The sequence below is a fragment of the Arachis ipaensis genome, chromosome B3, assembly GCF_059453495.1.
Source record: "Arachis ipaensis isolate K30076 ecotype BB chromosome B3, ASM5945349v1, whole genome shotgun sequence".
Lineage (NCBI taxonomy): Eukaryota > Viridiplantae > Streptophyta > Magnoliopsida > Fabales > Fabaceae > Arachis > Arachis ipaensis.
This window is the reverse complement of record NC_142438.1, coordinates 131023832-131049798: the sequence shown is the minus strand read 5'-3', so window position 1 is coordinate 131049798 and position 25967 is coordinate 131023832. Positions and strand designations below refer to the sequence as shown.

Here is a 25967-nt window from a genome sequence, read left to right as displayed (position 1 = left end):
GAGAACATGAAAGTGAAACTAGATCTAAGATTAAATTAACCCTAGAAATCCTAATTCTAGAGAGAAGAGGGAGCTTCTCTCTCTAGAAACTAACCTACATGATGCTATACTACAAACAATTGCTCTCCCTTTGCTTGGGCTTAAATTCTGCATGAAATACACTCATAAACAAGTTGGATTTGGGCCTGGGTAGCTCAGAAATCGCCCCCTAGCGTTTTGCCTTTAAGTGGGTCACGTGCGAGTAACGGCGCGTACGTGCCATGTGCGCGTGCGCGTCGTTTGGCCATTTTTCTCATCTGCGCGTACGCGCCATGTGCGCGTGCGTGTCACTATGCGATGTCACTTCTGCATGCGCGCGCCTTGTACGCTTGCGCGCCCATCGATGCATTCACAATTCTTGTTTCCTCATGCATTCTGCACTTTGTATGTTTTTCTCCTCATTTCTTCCATCCAATACTTGCCCTATGAACCTGAAATCACTCAACAAACACATCAAGGCATCGAATGGAATTAAAATGAGTTAAAATTACCAACTTAGAGGCCTACAAAGCATTTTTTACACTTGAGCATAATTTCAGGGAGAATTACAAAATCATGCTATTTCATTGAATAAATGTGAGAAAAGGTGATAAAATCCCCCAAAATAAGCACAAGATAAACCACAAAATTGGTGTTTATCATCTACATAAACTAGAATTGTTGTGAATCCATTCTTGGTGGCTTTAGTAAATAGAGAGTAATCATGTTTTGACTGAACAAAACCTTCTCTTTGTAGCACTCCACTCAACTTCAAATTCCACATTCTACTTGCTTGTTTTAGTCCATATAAGGATCGTTCCAACTTGCAGACTTTTCCTTTTAGAGCATCAAGACCTGGTGGCACTCGCATGTAAACTTCTTCGGATAAGTCTCAATGTAAAAACGCTATGTTGACATCCAGCTGATGAAGGAACTAGTTTCTACTCGTGGCAACAAGTAATATTCGTAGAGTGGTCATCCTTACTACGGGGCTGAACGTGTCGATAAAATCGAAGCCAGGCCTCTGAGTGAATCCCTGCACAACCAATCGCGCTTTATAGCGCTCTACTATACCATCAGGATTGTACTTTGTCTTGAATGCCCATTTACAGCCAATGGGTCTCTTTTCAATTGGTAAATTAACTAGACGCCAAGTTCTATTGTTCTCAAGAGCCAAAAGTTCATCTTGAATGGCTATTCTCCAACATTCGTGCACCACAGCCTCTTGATAGGATCTTGGTTCGGGGTCGGATGAGAGATGTAGTGCAAAACATTTATGATTTTGCGAAAGAGCATCATAATCTACTACCTCAGAGAGTGGATACCTGTGTGTGGTTGGCACTTGAGCTTTGGTGGATGTGGACAGGAGCATGCAATGATAATCCTGCAAATAAGAAGGGGGTTTTCTCTCTCCAGTGGTCCTTCTCGGTGCCATATGTGTGTGTGGTGTAATGTCAGCCAGTTGTACATTTTATGAATATGCTAAAGATGTTTGTGAATCTTGTATATCATGCAGTGTTGTGCCTGAAGTGTGTGAGGCGGTGCTTGGTGCTTGTGTAAGGGAAGGCATGGGATGTTCCATGATAACGTGTGGAGTATGTGTGGGAGTGTGTGTAATATGTTGTGGCTCAAGATCTATTGCGAATAAATCAAGGTTATTAATGTTGTGAGATGGTATGCATGTATGTGATACATGTTGGGAGCTTGAGTTATTGTCTTTGAACTTGTATGGAAAATGAAGCTCATAAAATTGTACATGTCTTGAAATAAAAATTTCTCTAGAATTCAGGTCAAATAGAATGTATCCTTTGGTTCCTTGTTTAAATCCCAAAAATATACATTTTCTAGCTCTGCTATCTAATTTTCTTCGATTAGCAGTTAAAATAGAAGCATAAGCTAAACACCCAAACACTTTCAAATTTTTTAGATTAGGTAATTCATGAAACAAAATTTGAAATGAAGATTTTTCATGCAATTTTTTACTAGGTATTCGATTGATAAGATGGACAGCATGGCTAACAGCAAAATGCCAAAAAATTTTAGGAATATTGGATTGAAATATGAGGGCTCTAGCTGTGTTGAGAATGGTTTGATGTTTCCTTTCCACAACACCATTTTATTGTGGAGTCTCAACACAACTAGTTTTATGTTGTATGCCTTTGGAATAAAAAAAGGTTTTAAGATGAAATTCAGATCCATTATCACTTATGCATTTTATAGTTTTTCCGAATTGAGTTAAAATCAAATTAACAAAAGCTTGTAAAAGGGAACCTGCCTCTGATTTGAGTTTCAAAAAAAATATCCATATAAATTTACTTTTTTCATCCACAATAGTAAGAAAATACTTGTAATCATTAATAGAAGGAGTAGCAATGGGTCCCCATATATCCACGTGAATAAGATTAAAGCAACATTTTATTTCTGTAACACTGTCAATAAATGGCAATTTCCTTTGTCTTGAAAAATGACAAGAATCACATGGTATGATGTTGCTTTTACAATGAATGAATGGGTGTAGTTTTTGAATGCTATGCATCCTATCTTGTGGCATGTGTCCTAGTCTAAAATGCCACAAAACTTTTTTATTATCTAATCCATGTGCTATGTCTATTTGTGCTATGTGTGATATAACTTGAGTTGGAGGAGAAACCAATTTCTGATTTGCAGGCAGTTTGAGCATGTAAAGTCCTTGATTCACCTCAGCTGTGCCAATCATCTTTTAGGTATTCAATTTCTAAATCTCACACCTTGAGTCAGTTATAGAACACTTACAATGCAAAATTTTAGTTAATTTTAAAACTGAAATGAGATTAAAATTGAATGAAGGAATATACAATACATTGGTGAGAAATAGGTCAAAAATGGTGCCAATTATTTGTGTTATAATTTACGAGCCATTAGGAAGTTTAACTAAAACAGGATTGATGTGTCTATAACTTGTAAAATTTGATATGGTGTGAGTAACATGGTCAGTGGCTCCTGTGTCCACAATCCAAGATTTTGAAAAAAAAATTTTATTGTAAGCAAGTAAGAAATATGTGTGCTCATTGACAAAGCATAAAAGTTACCTGAGGTGTTGGAAAGATTGATTGAGTGAGGAGCTGTGTTGGCACCTTGAGGCTGAGTGTCTTCTTGTTGGAGGATAGACATAAGGAGTTGCCTTTGTTCAAGAGACGATGTCACTGTAGAGCTAGTTGGATCTGCCAGTTGAGTTGAGTTTGAACTGCTCTTGTCATCACATTTCTTTTCTGCGGCCATGTTGATGCTAGCGCTTCTATGCTGCTGCTTCATATGGGGAAGGAACCCGTGTTTTTGGTAGCAAACATCTACCAAGTGCCAGCCTTATTGCAAAATGAGCAGATTTTAGGGTAGCCTCTACCAAAACTACCTCAACCCCTCCCTCTATTGCTTCTTCCAGACCCACCCCTACCACGAGAATTGAATCTTGAATTACCGTCACGATTAACGAAGCTATCAAAATTTGCAGCAGTGAGCACGATTTGTGGATCATGTACATTTTCGTCAGTCAAATTCAAATGTCTCTCTTGTTGTGTGAGCAAAGAAAAGACTTCATTAACATCTGGAAGAGGTTTAGCAAGCATGACTTGAGAACAAACATTGTGGTATTGCTCATTTAGTCTCCTAAGGAATCGAACAGTATAAGTCTCCTTTTTCTGAATTCGAAGCTTTTCCAACCCACAAACATACGTGGAATCACATGCTACACAAAGAGGAATAGACTTAAAATTTTCAATATCTTCCCAAATAGCCTTCAATTTTGTAAAGTAAGCAGTGATGCTTGAATCCCCCTGCTTCAAAGAGAACAATTTTTCTTCCAATTCTGCAATCTTAAAGATATCACCTTGATAGTAGCGATGCCTCAAATCATTCTAGATATCCACAGCTATATCATTCCAAATGACACTTCTTGAAATTTCATTACTCAAGGATTGAAGAATCCATGCCACAACAAAGGTATTACACTTGTCCCAAGCTAAAAAATTAGGATCATCTACACTAGGTTTTGGTAATGTGCCATCCACAAAGCCAAGCTTATTCTTAGATTTTATCGCAATTAACATCGCTCTGGACCATTCATTATAGTTCTTGGTATCCAATTTCACATAAATAATTGAAACCCCAGGATTTTCGCTTGGATGAAGAAAGAATACACTTGAGGGATCAGAAAGAGGATTCACACTTTTACGATTCAAGTGCGACTGCAAGTGCATGAGTTGATTGAGGAGATGAGATAGAGTGTGAACATCGAACCCTGGAGAAGCACCATCGCTGGGAACAGAGTCTACCATGGAGTTACCACAAATTGAACAAATCGAAATCTTTCCTTCGCTTATTTGTTGATCGGAGTCATTGTCTTGCACAATTGTAGAAAAGGGAGGCGATGCACTTCCAGCAATTTCTGTTGGAGAGTTGTGAAAAGGAAGGAAAAGAGAAGGGCAGAAAAGCTCACCGTACCAGGATAAAGCACTGAAGCTTTGAGAGCACATCAACAATGAATGAAAAAGAATGAAAGGTTACCAAGAAGAAAGAAACAGGGGCATACAAATGTTGAACGGCGAACCTTCTTGTTTATTTTGAAAACAAATAGTACCAATATATATATGTACAAGCTATAACTAAGTAGGTTACATTGCCACTAATCACCTTTAATTTAGCAACTATCCTAATTAGGCAATAGGCATAACAGTCACGTGATAGGACTTGCTTAGTAAGTTGTCATTTTATCTTAAAATGCAGCTTAAGGGAGAATGTTACTGATATAAAAATTATAAATATAGTAGAGTAGAAAGTTGGTTACACATTTTTAGCCTAATCTCTAAAAGCTTCAATTAGTTAGACTCAACCCTTTACACATGTGTATATAAGAAAACTCCACCGTGTTGTTAGAGGTTGAGGATTCTAGCTCCATCTCAGATCAATAGATGAACATCACCCCTCCCCCTTCAATCTTTGCTTTCACCTTCTCTCTAACTTCCTTCTCTAATCACATTTTTATAAAGGATGAATGTATTGACGAAATGGTTGCCCAATAAATGGAGTAATAATTGTGATACTATAATATTTTAGACTAATATTTGGCCATCATTAGTTTAGACTCATATTTGCAGGTATTTGTATATAAGAATCGATACATTTTGTACTCATATTTTCTATAATTTATACAAATTAATTAGTAAAATTTATTTGTTGAGGATAATTTTACTAGTCAAATGATGGCCAAGATTACTAAAAACTATTGACCTCATACAGTTTTTGTTATATTAATTATATCAAAAGTTTTTTTATTTGCCATAGCTAGAAGTTATGCTTTGTTATAAGCTTGTTCATTTTGAAATATAAAATGAAAAAATACTTAAACAATTAAAGAATTAGAGAAAGACCGGCCAAAAAGTGATTTAAACCATCCATTTGGGATGTATATTGATTTTAATTACAATCTTTACTTTATTATTGTTATATGCTTTAATTAGTCTTAGAATTTAAATGATCCTATTATTGTTTTTTGAAAATAATGTTGTGAAATGAAAATGTCAGAGATATAAATATTTATATTTTTTTATCAGTTTAATTTTTTAGTAGAAGTAATTTGATAATATGGTATCAAAATTTCTATAATCTAAAGATCTAAAACTTGATCTTTATTGACCTAAAAAAAGTATTTTAATATAAGACCAATAAAAAAATTCATATGCAAAGCATTCTCCTCCTATTATTTGATTCAGAAGCCATTTAAAATGTTGATTTCAAATGTACATCAATGCTCTAATTTGTGATCAATACTAAGCAGGGACGGATTAACTCATATAAAAGTGGGACAAGTGTTCTAGTGAAATTTTAAATATTACTTAATAACTTTCAATAATAAAAGTTAGTTGCCCCCGCTACAAATCTAATTTTGACCCATCCTCAAATTTCTAACCCTTTTTTTCTTTTCTTCAATTTTCTTTCTCTGCAGCTCTGCCCCACTCCAAGCCTCCAGACTTACTGCCGCCACTCTCGCCAGCTTCACTGTCGCTAATGTTACTCGACACTGCCACGTTCTGGCGTTCTCCCCGTCAAGCTTCTTCAACACCTGCGTCGCTGCTGTTCGATATTTCTCCTTGCATCGCTGCTCCACGCCTCCACTCCCGTTCCCGTTTTGCACTTCTGCGTGTTAGAAAATTATTTTAATTTCCTAATTTGTTTGTGAGTAATACATATATTAATTATAATCACAAATTATGTTATTTCAAATTAAATGACTTATACAATGGTGATCTCATTTATTGTTATAAATGCTAAATTGAATAAGTCATTATTACTTTTGATTTGAAATTAAATGTGAATAAAACCGGATATTATCTTTTGTTCCTTAGATAATTATCTTTTGAATTTTAGATATATTATCTTTTAGACTTTAGATACTATTTTATTTGGGATTTAGGGTTTAATGGGTGCCATGTTCAAATATAAATAGGTCTTCAGGTTTCGGTCTCCAATATACCAAAAGTCGCCTTTGTTGCTCTTTCTTTATCAAAAGAGTTGCAATTCAGCCACTTAGAAATACAGAAGATTTTGGTTGAGGAAGATCGAAAGAACCACAAGATTGAGACAATTATTCCATCAATCTCTGATCTCTAATTCCTGATTTCTATGAGTAAAGTTACGCTTTCGCATTATGATATATTTTGGTGATTTAATATGAATGATCTGAATTATTGAAATTAATTTATTCCAACAAGTGATATCAGAGTCATCCATAATTTAGCCATCAAAATATTCAGTTTATGATTCCTTTTGAATTAATATATGTATATGCGTACGTCGTATACATTTGAAATTTTTTGTGCTGCATATATATATATATATATATATAGACTATGGTAGCTAATAAGTTCGACCTATACCTTTTTTTTGTATATTTTCTTCTATTTTATTTTTTTATTTCACTTTTTAGAATTATTCGTATACACCAATTTTCTTATTGCGAAAGCATATTGATAGCCTCTACTCGTGTCCTAGCTCGTCGGAGAGATAGATTTAAGAATGCTGGTTTTAAGAATGAGTGATTGCCCTTCTCCGACCCTTACTGCCCAACCTGAGAGCGGATAGCTAATGCGTTCCGCTTTTTGAACAGGGTTCTATGGTCGGTCCGCGACCCCTGGATATCGAAGGCGTCCTTGGGGTGATCTCGTAGTATATGTATATATATATATATATATATATATATATATATATATATATATATATATACTCGTACTATTATGTATGTAAATTCGGAGTGCTGTGTATTTGTGATGGATATGTTCTGTGTTCGGTTATTTCTTTTTCTTTTGAGATGATGCTCATAAAAATTATTTTGATAAATAAATATTGATGGAATATTATTAAATTAAAATTGTCTCATTTTTTTTTAATTATGTGTATACCTTTAATTTAATATAAAATTAATGGATTATCCTCTTAGAATATAAGGATTATTATACCCACTAACCTGGATTTGATTTTGGAATAAATTGATTAAACATTATGCTGCTAAAGTAGTCTCTTTTGTGAAAATTGATTCATTCAAAACATTAGGAATATAGTGATATGTAATTCATGCAAATATTGATCAGCCAAAAGAAAGGTCTATATTTGGCCGAATTACATACCCATATTGATGGTAAATACATGTTTGGGTAACAAATAAAGAATAAAGTAATGCTTATTATTTATGTGGACAATAATCGGCCCAAAGAAAGTTTATTGTTTGGCCAAATAATAAGTATTACACACTTTTGTTTATTTTTTATTAATTATGCGGTCAATAATTGGCCCAAAGAAAGATTATTGTTTGACCAATTAATAGAAAATATATGCGGTAATAAATAGGTTGCAAAGTTTAAGTTTCCATGTGTGCATTAAGTCGGTCTAAAGAAAGGCTTAATGTGTGACAGGAATTTTGACAATATTTGATTACTACAATGAGAGTATCACTTACAGTTAATTTTTCTATCCAAAGATTGAAAATTAATGTTCTACATATCTCAATATGGATTTTTTTTTATTTAACTAATATTTACTGCATGCTCTTTTTGTTCTAATCCAGAAACTATGGTTTTAGCTATCAATGTTTCTGCGCAAATTAGCAGTATTCTTATGTTGAATGGTACAAACTTTAAAGTTTGGAAGGATACCGTGGAGATTGTCCTCGGTTGTATCGATCTAGATATAGCTCTTCGAGAGGAGAAACCTACTTCCACTCCGAAAAGCCTTAATGAGGTTAAAATAGAGAAGCGGGAGAGATCCAATCGAATGAGCATTATGATCATGAAACGCTCAATTCCTGAAGCGTTTCGGGGCTCAATTACTGAGGATAAAGATGCCAAACAGTTCTTAAAGGATGTTGAAAAATTCTTTACTAAGAATGAAAAGGCGGAGGCAAGTAGTCTTTTGAGCAAACTTGTCTCCATGAGGTATAAAGGTAAAGGGAACATAACGGAGTACATTATGGAAATGTCTCATCTTGCTTCAAAATTGAAAGCACTAAAGTTAGAGTTGTCTGAAGATTTACTCGTGCATTTCATTTTGATTTCCCTTCCTGCACACTTTGGGCAATTCAAAGTGAGTTATAACACTCTGAAGGACACTTGGTCTTTAAATGAGCTTATATCTCACTGTGTGCAAGAAGAAGAAAGGCTACAGCAAGATAAGACTGAAAGTGCTCACATGGCTTCATCTTCTCAATATAAAAGAAAGCGTGATACTACTGCGGATGTGCCTTCTCAGTAGAAAAAGGATAAAAAATAGGATCAAGTTTCAACTTATTTTTTCTGTAAGAAGGTGGGACACATGAAGAAGGATTGTATCAAATATGCTACCTGGTGTGTAAAGAAGGGTATAATTCTTACTTTCATTTGTTCTGAGGCTAGTTTAAGTTATGCACCTATTGATACTTGGTGGATAGATTCTGCTGCTAATACTCATGTAAGTGTTACTATGCAGGGTTGCCTGTGGAGCCGACCGCCAAGTGATGCTGAAAGATATATCTATGTGGCAAACGGCAGTATAGTTGCAGTCGAAGCTATAGGAACCTTTAGATTATGTTCCACGAGTGGATTTTACTTAGATTTATTAGAGACATTTTATGTACCGTCATTTAGACGGAATTTGATTTCTGTTTCTCGTTTGGACAAATCAGGTTATTTTTGTTCATTCGGAGATAATAAAGTCAGTCTCTTTTATAATTCGAATAATATTTGCTCTGGTCATTTGGTGGATAATCTATATACGCTTGACCTAAATTCCTATAATAATGAAATACTGCAAACAGGTAACAACATGAAAACTAAATGAGAATTCGGCATCATTATGGCACAAACGCCTCTTGTTGGAATAAATTAATTTCAATAACCCAGATCATCCATATTGAATCACCAAAATATATCATAATGCGGAAGCGCTCCTTTACTCATAGAAATCAGGAATTAGAGATCAGATATTGATAGAAGGATTGTCTCAATCTTGTGGTTCTTTCGATCTTCCTCAACCAAAGCCTTCTGTATTCCTAGGCGGCTGAATTGCAACTCTTTTGATGGGGAAATAGCAACAAAGGCGACTTTTGGTATATTGGGGACCGAAACCCTGAAGGCCTATTTATATTTGAGCATGGCACCCATTAAACCCTAAAACCCAAATAAAATAGTATCTAAAGTCCAAAAGATAATATATCTAAAATCCAAAAGATAATTATCTAAGGAACAAAAGATAATATCCAATTTTATTCTCATTTAATTCCAAATCAAAAGTAATAACGACTTATTCAATTTAGCATTTATAACAATAAATGAGATCACCATTATATAAGTCATTTAATTTGAAATAGCATAATTTGTGATTATAATTAATAATATGTATTGCCCACAAACAAAATAGGAAATTAAAATAATTTCCTAACACTGCGTTCCTCTTTGCCGATGTATCTCACCACTCCAACTTTGTATCACGCCACTTCGTCTCTCGTCACTCCGTCATCTCCAATTTCCTGTTACTTCAGGCGTTGTCCGCATCGCACCTCTTCGACTCTTCAGCCTCTTGAGTAAGTTTGGTTGTTCTTATTGCCTGCTGGGCACCACATTGCTGCTTGTTGCTGCCTCCTGAAGTCTTGCAATTTTGGTACATTCATTGATCTGTGACCTTCTTGTTTCATTTCTTAGATTTAGTAATTTGTTTAGAGTCTTGCTAAATTGGTATCATACTTGATACTTTCATTGTTTTGTTTGTTAATTGTTTGTGTAACTTTGTATTGACTTATTTTGAATTGGAAATTTAGGATATTATTCTTCTGTTCTTCACTCTATATTGTTGTTAAAAATTAATTTAAGTGACTTGTTGATTGTGTGTATCGACTTATTTTGAATTAGGAATTTCGGATATTGTTCTTTTATTCTTCACCTTTTTAAATGATTGTTTTGTACATATATTAAAAAAGAGATATTTGATTGTATTAAAAATAAAAATATTATTCAATCTTTTTAAAATATGAAACCAAGAAGGATGGAATTATAAATTATTTGTTATTATTTTGATTTATTGTTTTAGTTTTTTAATTTGTTGGTTAGATAATTTAAAGAGTAATCATATTTTACAATATCATAATACAATAATAAAAAATTATTATTATACTATGTATATTTTGCCCAACTGTCAAAATTTTCTGAATTCGTCACTGATACTATGTTCATTACAAAAATGTTTTACTACAAAAAACTTTAATTAAAACGGTAATTTTTTTTTGTTAATTATGACGATTTTAACAGTCATTGTCCCCAAAAATTAAATGGTATATGCAAGAAATGTAACACCCTACTACACAGAATTTTACGCTTAAGTCGTAGAACAGAGGTAGTGTGGTGTTATGGACCTCTAAACAACAAAATAAATACATAATAGAGAAGAGGGTAATATACTAGGAGCCTTGAGACAAAACGGTAAACAAAAATCGCAAAATGAAAAGCGCAATGCTCAACAGAAATGATTACTTGCGTGCTAAGATACCTAATAGGAACATGATAAAGATAAGCAAAAACATAAAGGAAAGTCAAGGAAACAGCATAACTAGCTCCTGACTCAGCCCGCGAAGCTAAGGCTGGCCAGAGGATATATATATACATATACATATAAACATACATAAGTATCCCCAAAATACACCAAAATACCAAAGAAAAACTCCTATCTCTCCCTCAACCTCTAAGAGGAGCCGCATACATAAGTTACTTGGAGAGTAAGCTAAATACATATATACATATATACAAACAGAAAACCAAAATACACCCTAGGACTACTTTGCTTCCCAGGATCCAGACGCCTAGCGAGGAGCCTCTCGACCTGCATCTGAAAAACAACAATGCAATATGGAATGAGAACCGGAGGTTCTTAGCATGGTAAAAGTGTCACGCATATAATAAATAAGGTCCTGAGAATGCCATAGGCAATCCTAGAACTCCGTTATTCAGTTATCCAACTTAATTACTAAACAGAAGCCATAAACAGGGATATGTGTTCTAAATCTACCTAACTTACTCAATTTCAATCCTAACCTGACACCCAACTGTTTCTCCATTTCCTCCATTCCTCCATCATTTATAATGCAACAGAAACAAGCAACCAAACAAGTTCACGCACAAGTAATGAGCAGATAGTGCAAGTAGCAAGTATAACAAGTAGCAGGTGATATTGACAAACCCCAATTTGACGGTTTGTTTTGCCTTGAATTTAGAACATTTTGATAACCTTTTGTCACATTTAGCCTAAGAATTAGCATGGTTTTGTTATCTCTTCCATGATTGTGCTTAAGTGTAAAAAAACATGCTTTTTAAGCCTTGTCTTGGTGAATTCTAGTTTCTGTTTGATTCCATACGATGCCTTGATGTGTTTGCTAGTAACCTCAGGTTGAAACTAGGCATGGATCAAAGGAAGCAAGGAAGGAAGCAAGGAAGGAAGCATACAAGTGGAGAGAAGCATAAAAAAGTCAAAGAAGCAAAGTCAGCCATGCACGCGCACGCGCACAAGGCGCTCGCGCGCACATTGCAGAATCGACCAGGGACGCGCACGCGTACCATGCGCGCACGCGCCGATGATGGCACATGACCTCATTAATGCAACACGTGCCTGGCGATTTGAGAGGTTTTCTGAACCCATTTTGGCGCCAAATTGCTAAGGGAAAGGAATAAAAGGATGAAGGATTAAGGGAGGATCATCATTGATCACTTTTAGGTGTTAGTTACCAATTAGTTTAGTTTTATCTTTGTAATTAGTTTCTAGAGAGAGAAGCTCTCTCTTCTCTCTAGGATTAGGATTAGGTTTAGGTTAATCTCTCTTCTTAGATCTAGGTTTAAACTCATGCTTTGATTCACTTTTCATTTACCAATTCTTAATCTCCTCCTCTTCCTCTTTCTAGATGTGTGCTTTAATAATTGTAATTCTTCATTTTGTTTTGGATATATTGTTGTTCCTTGGTTTTCTTTTAATAATGCAATTTGAGGTAATTCATGATAATTGTGATTTCCTTGATTGTTGTTGTTAATTCCTCTCAATAATTGTTGTTAGATTTCATTCTTGTTGTTGATTTACTATGTTTTTCTTTTGTGCCTTCCAAGTGTTTGATGAAATGCTTGGTTGGATTTTAGTATAGGTTTTGTATCTCTTGGCTTTGGTAGAGTAATTAGTGACACTTGAGTTATCTAATTCCCTTGTTGATTGATAATTGGATAGATTGCTAATTGATTTGAAAACCTCTAAAGCTAGTCATTCCTTTAGGAGTTGATTAGGACTTGAGAAATCAAATCGATTCATCCACTTGACTTTCCTTCAATCAGTGAGGGTTAACTAAGTGGTAGCAATGAACAATTCTCATCACAATTGAGAAGGATAACTAGGATAGGACTTCTAGTTCTCACACCTTGCCAAGAGCCTTTTATAGTTGTTAGTTTATTTTCATTGCCATTTACTTTTCATGCTCCTTATCCAAAACCCCAAAATAACTCATAACCAATAACAAGACACTTCATTGTAAGTCCTAGGGAGAACGACCCGAGGTTTAAATACTTCGGTTTATAAATTTTAGGGGTTTGTACTTGTGACAAACAACTTTTTGTATGAAAGGATTAGTGATTGGTTTAGAAACTATACTTTACAACGAGATTTCATTTTTGAAATTCTAAACCGTCAAAAATCCAATCGTCAAAATGGCGCCGTTGCCGGGGATCTGCAATGGTGTTATGTTATTGGTTATTGTACATATGTGAATAGTGTAAATAGTTTGTCTTTTGCTTGTTTACTAGATTTTGTTAGTTTTATTTTGTTTTTCCATAATGAATTCTCACTTTGGCTATGAGTTTGGCTCTAATTGTGTTGTAGGGAATGTGAACTTCAATGCTAACATGTACCAAGGATGGAACACTCCAAGATGGGAGGAGCCTCAAGGAATTGATCACTCCTATTGGCATCAACCTCCGGACACTTATAGGTATAATTCTCATCCTAATGCATGTCAATCCAATGGCTATGGTGAATCACTTTGTGACTTCCAAGCACCGCCACCATATGCCTATGACTCTCACCCTCAACATGAACCTCAACCATTCTCACAAGCCTTTCACCACCAAGCACCACCCTATGATCCATATCCATCATATAACCAATCATCCATACCATATTTTTCTGACCATTATGAGCAAGAACCTCTAGAATCACCACAACCATATCAAGATTACTCCCAAGAACCACCTCAATACTCATCATCTCCATACCCTTACCAAGAAGAACCACCTTCCAACTATGAACCCTCTCTCCAAAATAATGAACCTTCCTATTCACCCCAAGCCCCAATAGACGATCCTCTCACTTTGTTACTCCAAGGACAAGAAGCCATGAAGCGGGATACACTTGAATTTGTGACCAATTTGACCAAGGTGGTGCACACTTTAGCCCACCAATGCTTGAATACTCAAGGTACTTCCGTGACCACATGTGAAAAGTCAAAAGAAGAGCAAAGTATGAAGGTGAAATTGGAAAATTCGGTGGAGAAAGAGGAGTCAAATTTTGTATTGGAGCAACTAGAGGAACCTATAATCATTGAAGAAAAGGAAGAAGTGGTTGAAGATTTAGGAGATGTTGAAAGTCCAAGGGAATGTAGCATCATGGAGAACTCTTCCAAGAAGCTTGATATTGATGTTGAGGAGGGTGCGCAATCTCCAAGGCATATCGTCGATGGAGACTTGGAAGAAGTTTATCAAGAAATGGATTCAATCATAGATAAATTGCTCTCTACAATGGAATCTTCACCCATTGGACATGGAGTTGAAATTATAGAAGAGTGTGCACAACCTCCCAAGGAAGATGAGAAGGGCATGGTGTATATTGAAATTGACGAATATGAAGAGGTTGATCAAGAGATGACCTCGTTCATCAATGAATTTCTATCCAAAATTGAATCGTCCCCCATTAAACAAGATGAAGTTCTTGAAGATAACACCAAGCCAAGTAAAAAGGAAAAGGTTGAAATTGAAGAAATTTGTCAAGAGGTGGAAATACACAAAGAAGAGCACAAGGAAGTAGACCGTACATTGTCTAAGTGTGGGGGAGTCTCACTTCCCAAGTCACCATCCAATACGACATTTAAGCGGGTAAAATCTCTATCCCTGAGCTTTAATCTCTCACTTGAATATGGTTTGATTGAAACGGATGGACAACTTAGAGCTCTTTGTGGAATTAAAAGCAAGAATGAGTTGTGTAGTGGTTGCAAGTTAGGAATTAGGCTCATTGAGGTCAAAGCTTCAAGGCATAGGGATGATGTTGGGACAAGAATTACTTTATATGGATCTAGGAGAAAGCATTGGTGGAGTAAAGAGAATTCTATGTGCCAATCACCTTTATGTCAACCGCTCATCCGACAGAACCATGAAACTCAATTAACGGATGGGTGTGAAGACAAGATATGGGATCCCGGTTCGCTATGTAAAGACCAACTATGGGGACTCATATCTTGGGTAGAACTTTACCCAAGTTTGATGAATATGGTTGGAAATTCTGTCAACCAATTGAGAAGCAAGGATCCTTGGAGATTCAAGGATGAATACAAACATAAGCCACCATGACAATAAGCATCTCAAAATGTCCAACTTAAGGACTTAAACTAAAAGTGCTAGGTGGGAGACACCCCACCATGGATGTCGGATAAAGGCAAAGCCGTAGCCACCGCCTCCAAAAAGAGAAAACACTCTACCCCCTCCATTCCTTCCATCTACAAGAATTATGCTCGGAATCCATTGCAGGACGAGGATAAAGAGAATCAGCAGTTGCCTTCTACCAATCCTGGCAAATTCCCCAATCTCTACTGTGAGCTTCGGTTCTCTAGATATCGAACCACGAAGCTGAATATTGAGAAGAAGTTGCTCCTGCCTAATGATGTGAGACGGCGCATTAACGGTCGGATCCTTGAGTTAGGTATTGATTTTGTTGACCGGGACTTGGGTGACATCAATATATCTTGGGTGAAGGAATTCTACTACAACTTCTTCCGTCCGACCTTGGATTCAGTTCAGGTGAGGGGTAGAGAGATTCTGCTCACCGAGGCCGCCATTGGAGAGGCACTACATTGCCGGCACATTCCACATGACCAGTGTGCCCATCATCAAGTTGAGATAGCCATCCACACCATGACTTTTGATTATGAGGCGCTTCGGCGCGTGATTGGGATACCGGAGGCTTCTTGGGTTATGGATGCGGGCAACACCAGGCCAAAGGGGATGTTGTTCAATCATTTGACTAGGGAGGCCAAGACTTGGCAAATGATCTTCGCCCACTACGTCCTGCCTACCACCCACTTTTCTGAGGTCCCCATGGAGATGCTTCTGCTGATCGGGTGTGTTATGGAAGGGAAGGATGTCTCCTTCCCTAGACTTATCCGACAGTGCATGTGGCGGGCGCATATTCGTGGCCTACTCCCGTTTCCTACCTTGGTCACGAGTATGGCAGCCCTGGCCGATGTCCCGTGGTCAGATGATGATGTGCGACCACCACCAGCTGATGCAGATGACAGGGAGATTACTATCCCCTGGGGTGTTTGGGTGCATGAGAAGCCACCTGCTAGCCGCCGCTCTCGGGCTCGGGCTGCCATAGGGACACCTTCACCACCAGCCCCTGCAGCTGGCCCATCATCTTCTACAGCCGCAGCTCCTCCACCATCTACAGACCTTCCAGCAGCACCTGAGCCTACATATCTCCTGGTCCAGCGTCTCTTCCGGTTCTTAGAGTGCGAGCGACACCATGTCAGACGCTGTTTGGATCGGATGGACCAGGCCCTTATCTCTCTGGGCGCCGAGCTACCTCCGCTTCCCGATTCTCCGGCCTCCGATGAGCAGGATCATCCGGAGGAGGACGCGGAGGCACCGGTTCAGCAGGATGCCCCTGACACTACAGAGCCACCTCAGACTCAGGAGGAGCCTGTTCCTCAGCCTGTTGCTCAGCCGGTCCCACAGCCACAGTCAGAGCCAGAGCCTATCGTTGTACCTCCCACTGATCCTCCGGTTTAGCATCGAGGACGATGCTTGGTTTTAAGTGTGGGGAGGGCACCGGTAGCATTATTTGGGAACCGGTGAACTCTTTTTCGGCCTAGTTATCTCATTTTGCACATTTTTGTATATATTTTGATGCATTTCTAGTTTGCTTTGGATACTTTTATTGCTTATTTTGGATTTTAGATATTTTGATGCTTTTGGATACTTTTAGATATTTTGGATGATAGATTCCATATTTTAGTTTGATTTTTCTTTATACATTTTTGCATATCTCCTTTTGTATATTCTCCTTTTAGTTTGTGGTTGTGATTAGAAATCATGTTTTAAGTGAAACTTAGTCACCCCTTTTTGCATAAGAATTTGGTTTTGAGTGAAAAAGAAAAGGGTAAACTAAGAAAAATTTTTGAATTTTTCAATCACAACAATGCTTAGTCAAACATTGAGGTTTTTCAAGAAAGTTTAAATATAGGGCATTAACCCAACTGATTGAAAGAAAATTTTTGAAACTTGCTTGAAATTCATACCTTGTGAAGCATGTATTGAATTGAGAACACAAGCTTGTGAGACTTGAGCCTATTGATGTGGTTACATTTTATAACCACTTATTTTCCATTCTTGTGTGAAATTGTTCTCTTTCCATGATTGTGATCCTTAATTTGCTTGATTCTATATATCCGTTTATTTCTTGTGTTTGTGCATTTATATGATTGAGGCCATTATTTCACTTGCCACTTACCCAAATAGCCAACCTTTTACTCTCCATTGTTAGCCAATTTTGAGCCTATGCTTAACCAACTCATCCTTATTTTAGCTCATTACAAGCCCAAGGCGGAAAACCAATGAAAAGTCCTTGTTTGGATCTTTGATTAGCCTAGGCTAGTGAGAGTGTGTATTATTCAAGTTGGTGAGGCTTGGGAACATTGGACGGGATAGAAAGGGGCAATACACTTGTATGTTTAGGAATTGGGCACATACTCATGTATTAATCAAATGTAGAGACCTTATGCATTGATGTTCTTGTATTTAGCTTGAAAGAAGAAAAAGAAAAAAAAAATATATATATATATATATATATAAAGAAAAAAAAATGATGAAAAGAAAAAAAATAAAATGAAAGAAAAAGAGAAAAAAAAGGGGACAAAATGCCCCAAAGTGAAGTCAATAAAAAGGAATCAATGCATAAGTGTTGTGAAATGAAAAAAATGCATGAGTATGTAAGAAAAAAAGTGAAGAATGGGTAGTTAGAATAGCTCGCATTTGTATAGGTCATTAATTAGGTTAGGTGGGAAAGTCTATGCTAATCAAAGACTCAAATCCTAGCCCACTTGACCATAAATGATCCTACCTTGACCCTAACCCCATTACAACCTAAATGAAAGACCTCATGATAAATGTATGCATGCATTGAATAAACGTTGATTGTTAGAAGAAAATCAAATCTTGGAAAACATGATTAGAAGAGAATTGAGTGAATTAACCCTTAAACACTTGAGTGAATAGAGCGGATACACATCCGGTAAGGGTTCAAAAGTTCAATCACATGTGTTCACCCACATCATCTATATTCTTGCAAGTTTGAACTCCTTTTAACAATTCAATACAATTGTGGTTTGAACTTGGCCCTTATTACTTAGCTCTTGTACTTACACATGCTCTCTTGGGAATTGATTTGTTTGAACTAAGCATTTCTAATTGCTTTAGATAGTTGCATTTAGATAGGACTCATATAGTTTAGTTGCATTCAATAAATGCCATACCCCTTAGCTCCTTCTTATTTTAGCATGAGGACATGCTAAGGCTTAAGTGTGGGGAGGTTGACAAACCCCAATTTGACGGTTTGTTTTGCCTTGAATTTAGAACATTTTGATAACCTTTTGTCACATTTAGCCTAAGAATTAGCATGGTTTTGTTATCTCTTCCATGATTGTGCTTAAGTGTAAAAAAACATGCTTTTTAAGCCTTGTCTTGGTGAATTCTAGTTTCTATTTGATTCCATACGATGCCTTGATGTGTTTGCTAGTAACCTCAGGTTGAAACTAGGCATGGATCAAAGGAAGCAAGGAAGGAAGCATACAAGTGGAGAGAAGCATAAAAAAGTCAAAGAAGCAAAGTCAGCCATGCACGCGCACGCGCACAAGGCGCTCGCGCGCACATTGCAGAATCGACTAGGGACGCGCACGCGTACCATGCGCGCATGCGCCGATGATGGCACATGAACTCATTAATGCAACACGTGCCTGGCGATTTGAGAGGTTTTCTGAACCCATTTTGGCGCCAAATTGCTAAAGGAAAGGAATAAAAGGATGAAGGATTAAGGGAGGATCATCATTGATCACTTTTAGGTGTTAGTTACCAATTAGTTTAGTTTTATCTTTGTAATTAGTTTCTAGAGAGAGAAGCTCTCTCTTCTCTCTAGGATTAGGATTAGGTTTAGGTTAATCTCTCTTCTTAGATCTAGGTTTAAACTCATGCTTTGATTCACTTTTCATTTACCAATTCTTAATCTCCTCCTCTTCCTCTTTCTAGATGTGTGCTTTAATAATTGTAATTCTTCATTTTGTTTTGGATATATTGTTGTTCCTTGGTTTTCTTTTAATAATGCAATTTGAGGTAATTCATGATAATTGTGATTTCCTTGATTGTTGTTGTTTATTCTTCTCAATAATTGTTGTTAGATTTCATTCTTGTTGTTGATTTACTATGTTTTTCTTTTGTGCCTTCCAAGTGTTTGATGAAATGCTTGGTTGGATTTTAGTATAGGTTTTGTATCTCTTGGCTTTGGTAGAGTAATTAGTGACACTTGAGTTATCTAATTCCCTTGTTGATTGATAATTGGATAGATTGCTAATTGATTTGAAAACCTCTAAAGCTAGTCATTCCTTTAGGAGTTGATTAGGACTTGAGAAATCAAATCGATTCATCCACTTGACTTTCCTTCAATCAGTGAGGGTTAACTAAGTGGTAGCAATGAACAATTCTCATCACAATTGAGAAGGATAACTAGGATAGGACTTCTAGTTCTCACACCTTGCCAAGAGCCTTTTATAGTTGTTAGTTTATTTTCATTGCCATTTACTTTTCATGCTCCTTATCCAAAACCCCAAAATAACTCATAACCAATAACAAGACACTTCATTGTAAGTCCTAGGGAGAACGACCCGAGGTTTAAATACTTCGGTTTATAAATTTTAGGGGTTTGTACTTGTGACAAACAACTTTTTGTATGAAAGGATTAGTGATTGGTTTAGAAACTATACTTTACAACGAGATTTCATTTGTGAAATTCTAAATCGTCAAAAATCCAATCGTCAGATATATATCAATTAGGCAAGCCCAGGAAATGCATAGCAATCAAAACAAACAAATGCATATGATGCATCGCTGTCCTATGGCTGATGAGGCCCATCTGTCGGTTATCCAGCCAACCCGACAAGTCCGAAAACCTTAGACTGTCCCCCGTCGCGCATCCCCAAGAGTCTATGCATAGAGTTCACATTCAATCATCATATAATCACTCAATGGGGGCTATCCATACCCGGGAATTTATACGTGCCCGGTCACCCTTACGACGTAGAGTCAACAGAGTATCGAGATTCAACTTGGAACACGTGGTGGTGAGCCACGGTTTTTACCCAAAAAAACTCATATCTCAGATATCATTATTCATAAGTCATGGCAATTATCATCAATACATCATCAAATATCAAGCCTTAGCGGTAAACTTCGTTAACATTCTTATTTTCTTCATAAAAACCACCATTTACAACTTTCTTCACCCTCAAGTTATCTTGTTTTCCTAGCTTCTTTTATCTACTGGACCTAGAACCATACTTTAAGCCTTAAAGAGAAGAAAATGGAGGTTTAGAAGTGGTAATTTGGTTTAAAAACAGTCAAAACCGGTTTTTGCAGCAGGCAGCATCCACGCGTACGCGTGAATATACACACACGCGTATGCATGCTTATCGCGCATGCGTCGCCAAAATTCCACGCCACGCGTACGCGTGGATGGGCGTTTTTTGAAAAAAATGGGCAGAATGTCCAGAAGCATACTGCAACCAGTTTTTGCCACCCTGCAACACAACTTTATACCCTAAACTTGCAACGTCCATAACTTTCTCTACGAAGTTCTGTTTTTCACAAAATTGATATCAATCAAAAGCTCTTAAAATCATCTTTTACTTGCAGAATTTGAGGAGTAAATTATGGACGTCCAAAGTTCATCAAATTTTGGTTTTTAACCAATTTCCAACAAAACCTCATTTTCACCCATCATGTCCCTTACCTTTACAACTTGCATTTTAATACCTTATCAACCTATTTCATTAACAACCATTATCCACATTACCTTTAACCAATTCAGCAACCTTAATCATCAATAATTATCAACATATACCAATTAAATACCATTAACATAAATCAACCCTTCATTAACACATATCAACCAAGGTAGACAGAATCGCGAGTTGACTCGCGAAAACGTATGAGTTTACGTTCTACTCTCTCTTTCCGTCACGCTTCTAATACCCGAGTCATGGAGTTTCTTATGCACAGAAACGCCGGAAAAATCGCAGAGTTGTCAAAATCGCAGTTCTACAGGCACCTACGGTTGGAGAAAAAAGTTGGACAAAAAATTTGGTTTTGCTGTGCAATACAGAATCCAACTTGAATCCCAAGCATAATGTGCTGAGAAGGAGTTGGAACCTTCGATTTTCCTCCATTTTTCCCTCTCAGACTTTGCTTCTTATGTGTGTAACCCACTATGTCTCTTTTTTCTATTTCATTACTTCAATAGGGGTTATTCTATTAGAAGAGGGATAAGGACATATCTAAAAAAAAAATTATTATTTTGAACAAAAAAATAAAAAGAAGTAAAAAGTTGAAATGGTATTGTGGAAAATGGAAATTTTGAAGGAAAGTAAAGATGGAAGAGGGCAATCGAAAAGAGAGTGGCGTTGGAACTGAAATGATTAATAAAACTGGTTTATTTTTATTTTATTTTTCTTTTGAAAACTTTAAACTTTTTTCCTTGTTCTTTTCTTTTTGGAGTCGGTTTTTTTTAATGAATATCTCCAATTGATTGTTTTTTTTATATCCTTTATTTATTATTTGCTTTATTGTTTTTAGTTAGAAGAGCCTAGCCTAGTCAATTTTTTTTGTTCAAGTGGTGTTTTGGGCTTATGGCATATACATATATACATATGATATAATTATGAATTACTAAATTGTTTTTGTTAAAATTAATTTGAGAATTAGTTATAAAATTTATTTTATTTGTTAATCTTTTTTTACATTTTTTATATTTTTTTATAATTTACGAATTATGTTTACGTTTCGTCTTACGATTTTACAAATTACGATTTTATTATAGTCAGTCGAGTTAAAGTAAAAACTACGAGTTTACTACCTTGATATCAACTCTTTATAAACAAACACCAACATATTCCATCAATCTATATCAACACCAACACAACCCATCATAGCAAGTCCAAGAGCATAAAATTAATAACATCAATAACTCATAATTCCAATATATGTTCATCAACAATTTGTGCCAACAACGTTACAAAACTACTCATTAAATGCAATTAACAAATTCAACTTATCATATGGTTCCTCTAACCTAAGTTTTCACAACACCGTAAATATTAAACGTGTAAAACTTAAACCATACCTTGGCCAATCACTTAGTTCACCCAAGGCAGCCTCACAACAGAAAATACAGCCCCTCCAAGCTCAATTAATATAGCCCCAAACCAAACTTTGATCACCAACAAGCCTCCAATTACTCCCAATTCAATTCCAATGCATATATACCCACTTAATCTACACCTAATACATGTACATGTTTCAATTTCAGTTTTTCCATTATAAATACAAGATTGAGCTAGGCTTAGGGTATTCTTACCATACCCATATGCTCAATAGCTTGAGCCCATAAATCTCGAAAGCTAACTTGAACCTAGAACACAAAAATTGGACAAGATTCACTATAGGTTTTCAATTTTACCAAAGAAAGAGGGGGCTTACCAGTGAAATTATTCGGATAGAAAGGTAGAGCTCGACGCGCTGAGCGCGTGGCCGCGAACGGTGTGGCGATCAGAGCCCAGACGGAGGAATTATGGTAGTGAGAAGGAAGATAAGGGTTAGGGAAGCTCCTTCTCTTCCCCTTTCTGTTTGCAGCATTGGTGTAAAATGAAGGGGAAGAAGCTGCTACTTCTTTTATGTTATGGGTCCGGTTGGACCCACGGGTCCGGTTTGGGTCCCGGTTCAAATGGTTCGGTCCTTTCGGTCCGATTTTGGGCCAAATTTTCGAAATTGGTATCAAAATTCTCGTTTCGACGAGCTCTATTCTATTTTTATATTAGTTTTGCATTTAGCTTTCCTAATTAAAATTTAATTATTAACTAATTATTTACCGATTTTAGCGGGGTTTACAAAAAATGCTATAATCCTGGATTATGGTTATTTTGGTCGTTTCCAAAAGTGGCCACAATTACTATGGTTAATATGATTATTTTTACCATTTTAAAATGGTTTTGAAATCATAGTTGTCAAAACCGAACCGGTGATTGAACTGGTCAGTTACTGGTTTATTAGTTTAATCGTAAATTATTTGTTGAACGGTAAAATCGGTCATACATAAATAAAAAATATAAAATAGTTAAAAATTTAAAATTAAAATTTGAAATACATATTTTTATTAACATTTTAAGAACAATTAAGTCTCGAATTCTAAAAATAACTAATATAAAGATAAACATAAAATTAGTTAGTACTATTGTAATAGCATCTTAATTGAATACAATAAGAATAACAGTCCATAAACTATAACCAAAGAGTAATTTCAAAATTTGGATATCTTTATATAATTAAATAATTATATATAAGTTTATTTTTCTTCACAGAATAAGTAATTTTTATTTTATTTTATATTAATTATTTTTTATTTTAAAATTAATTAATTTGTACTTCAATTAAAAAACTAATTAATTTAAAAATGTTGAATATAAAAATTAATAGTGAGAGATCATACTTTACTCTTTCAATTGTTAAAAAAATTGAGAGGATCTATTCTCGTTGTCAGCTTGCTCTTCATATAAGAAGAGTCAGCCCATCTCTTGCAATGTGTTTTTACAAATTTCTCAACCCCGCGCTGACGTCAGCATGACATCATCAGCGTGCGGGTTAATCTCGCTTGATGATTATTTGACCGGACTAGTTCGTATTGATTTTGATCGATTTATTTTCTTAAACGGTTAGAACACTAACTCGGACTGATACAGAATCTGATTTATTGGTTTTCAGTTGAACCGATCGGTTCGATTCAGTTTTAACAATTATATTTAAAATTATCGTTTTAACTAGATAAAACAATAGTTTTTCTTATTTAAATCGAAAATTCAAATTGACCGTTTTTACTAGTATGGGTTTTTTTTTATTTAAAATGGCGTTTAAAAGTGCTATTTTATCGAGTAAAAACAAAAATTTTGATCATTTAATATAACAGCTAAAATGCAATTTTTGTCATTTAAAAAAGAGGTTAAAACCGTCATTTCTATCGAATTAAAATGACAATTTTTTGTTCGTTTTAATTGATTACATTAACCGTCATTTTTATGATTAAAATGGTGGTTTAATATCTCTCTATAGTTAATATTCACAAAGACTCAAACATGGACGTGTAGTACTGTAGTACAATCAACCACAACCTATGATGCACGGACACTGACACGGACACGGGACACGACACGATACGGGACACGCCGACACGCGAATTTTAAAATCTTACGCCGACACGGGGACAAGCATATATATAAAATATAAAGTATTTTTTAGATAAATTGTAATGATATTTTGATATCTTATTGATATTAAAATATAAATTAAAATTTTTAATTATTTTTAATATCTTATTTTAATTATATCAAGTATTTAAAATATTTTTTGTTTTAATAAATAATAATATATACTATATATAAATTTATTTTAAGAATATATGTTAAGAATAAGACTGGACACGCGGACAAGTGATGGTATTTAGGTGTGTCCAGGCGTGTCCGAAAAAAAAATTTTATTTTTTATTAAGACACGATTGGACACAGCAGACACGCGTGTCGGACGAATGTCGGTGAGTGTCGTGTCCGAAATGTGTCCGACACGCAGACACGATAACTTAGCGAAGTGTCCGTGCTTCATAGACCACAACAATCGAACAGAAAAACACCGCATGGAACTCATCACCTCAACAAGGGTTACAAAAGAATCGACACATTAATAAGTTGATTAATTGATAATTTTTTTTGTTAGGAATCTCTTTTCGGATAATTATCAGGAATTGTTTAAAATTTATTTTTATTTTTATTTTTAATTTTATATACATTAGCTAAATTTATTATATAAGAATTAAAAAATATTAGTCATTTTTTTACTTATAAATATTGAATAGAATATATATATATCATGACATTAATAAGAATGACCTGATTGTTGTTATCAATCTTATTTATTTTTACTACTTATTCCAAAATTTTGTACTTTGAATCTTTAATTTTATATTTACTTAGTTAGTTGACATAAATATTTTTATTTATTGTATCTATTTTAGATAAAATATTACGTAAACTTTTCATTATCTATCATAAAATAGAATACGCACTTCCTCTAATAATAATAAATTTATATGAATTAAGATGGTTAATTTAAATTAAATACACCTAAGATTTAACATAATTCTAATAATATAATATCTTAACAACTTTTTTAAGCAATAATAAAAAGATTAAAAGAAGAATATATCTTCTATTTAATTTTTATAAATAAAATTTTTTTTCAGTTTTTATATAGTAAATTTAACCAATGTATATGAAAAAGGTAAAAAAAAAAAATTTTAAACGATCCTGACAATTACTCCTAAAAGATAACAAGGTCTCCAAGATAAAAAGCTGTCAATCCTAGTTGATACTTAATAAACAAATCAACAATTTTATGTATTACGTAGGTATGTGTTTCATTAACCTAGAGTGAAAATAAAGGTTGAAAAGGAGTTTTTTTTTTTTTTTGTTGGTGCCTCATTATCTTTCTAAATAATTATTAGAGGCCGTTTAGGGGAGAGAAAGATAAAGAGAGCATATTCCTGAGAATAAACTTTTTTCTTATAAAATATGAAGTTTAATTTTGATATATTAATTGTGTAAAATATTTTATATAATCGTATAATTTATCTGTTCTTTTAGATAATTATTCATACGATCAATATAAAAAATAATTATTTTTACTGATATAACATTATATAATTGAATGCGTATATAACATTGTTTTATATTGATAATGTATCCGATCAATGAGATATATAAATTGTTTTAGGTAGAAAAAAATATATTTTATACT

At 35.2% G+C, this 25967-nt stretch overlaps 1 protein-coding gene and 1 long non-coding RNA gene across 2 annotated transcripts; both read right to left on the bottom strand.

Annotated features, from left to right (window-relative positions):
• Positions 1-3407: 3407 nt before the first annotated feature.
• Positions 3408-4328, bottom strand: LOC107633653 (uncharacterized). Its single transcript, XM_016337260.1, has 2 exons — positions 4035-4328; positions 3408-3908 (listed from the first exon to the last, which is right to left on the bottom strand). The coding sequence occupies exons 1-2, from the start codon at positions 4326-4328 to the stop codon at positions 3408-3410; spliced, it is 795 nt and encodes a 264-aa protein (XP_016192746.1).
• Positions 4329-11205: 6877 nt separating this feature from the next.
• LOC148572464 (uncharacterized) lies at positions 11206-22745 on the bottom strand. Its single transcript, XR_015907113.1, has 4 exons — positions 22608-22745; positions 22486-22539; positions 22252-22409; positions 11206-11394 (listed from the first exon to the last, which is right to left on the bottom strand). It is a non-coding gene; the product is annotated as an uncharacterized LOC148572464 (long non-coding RNA).
• Positions 22746-25967: the final 3222 nt, after the last annotated feature.

Excerpts from the sequence above, each read along its gene's own strand:
- LOC107633653 (XM_016337260.1), bottom strand. The coding sequence starts at position 4,328 with ATGGTAGACTCTGTTCCCAGCGATGGTGCTTCTCCAGGGTTCGATGTT. Across the intron at positions 3,909-4,034 it reads GCACATTACCAAAACCTAGT|AATGATTTGAGGCATCGCTA; the intron begins GTAGATGATCCT and ends GTGGATATCTAG.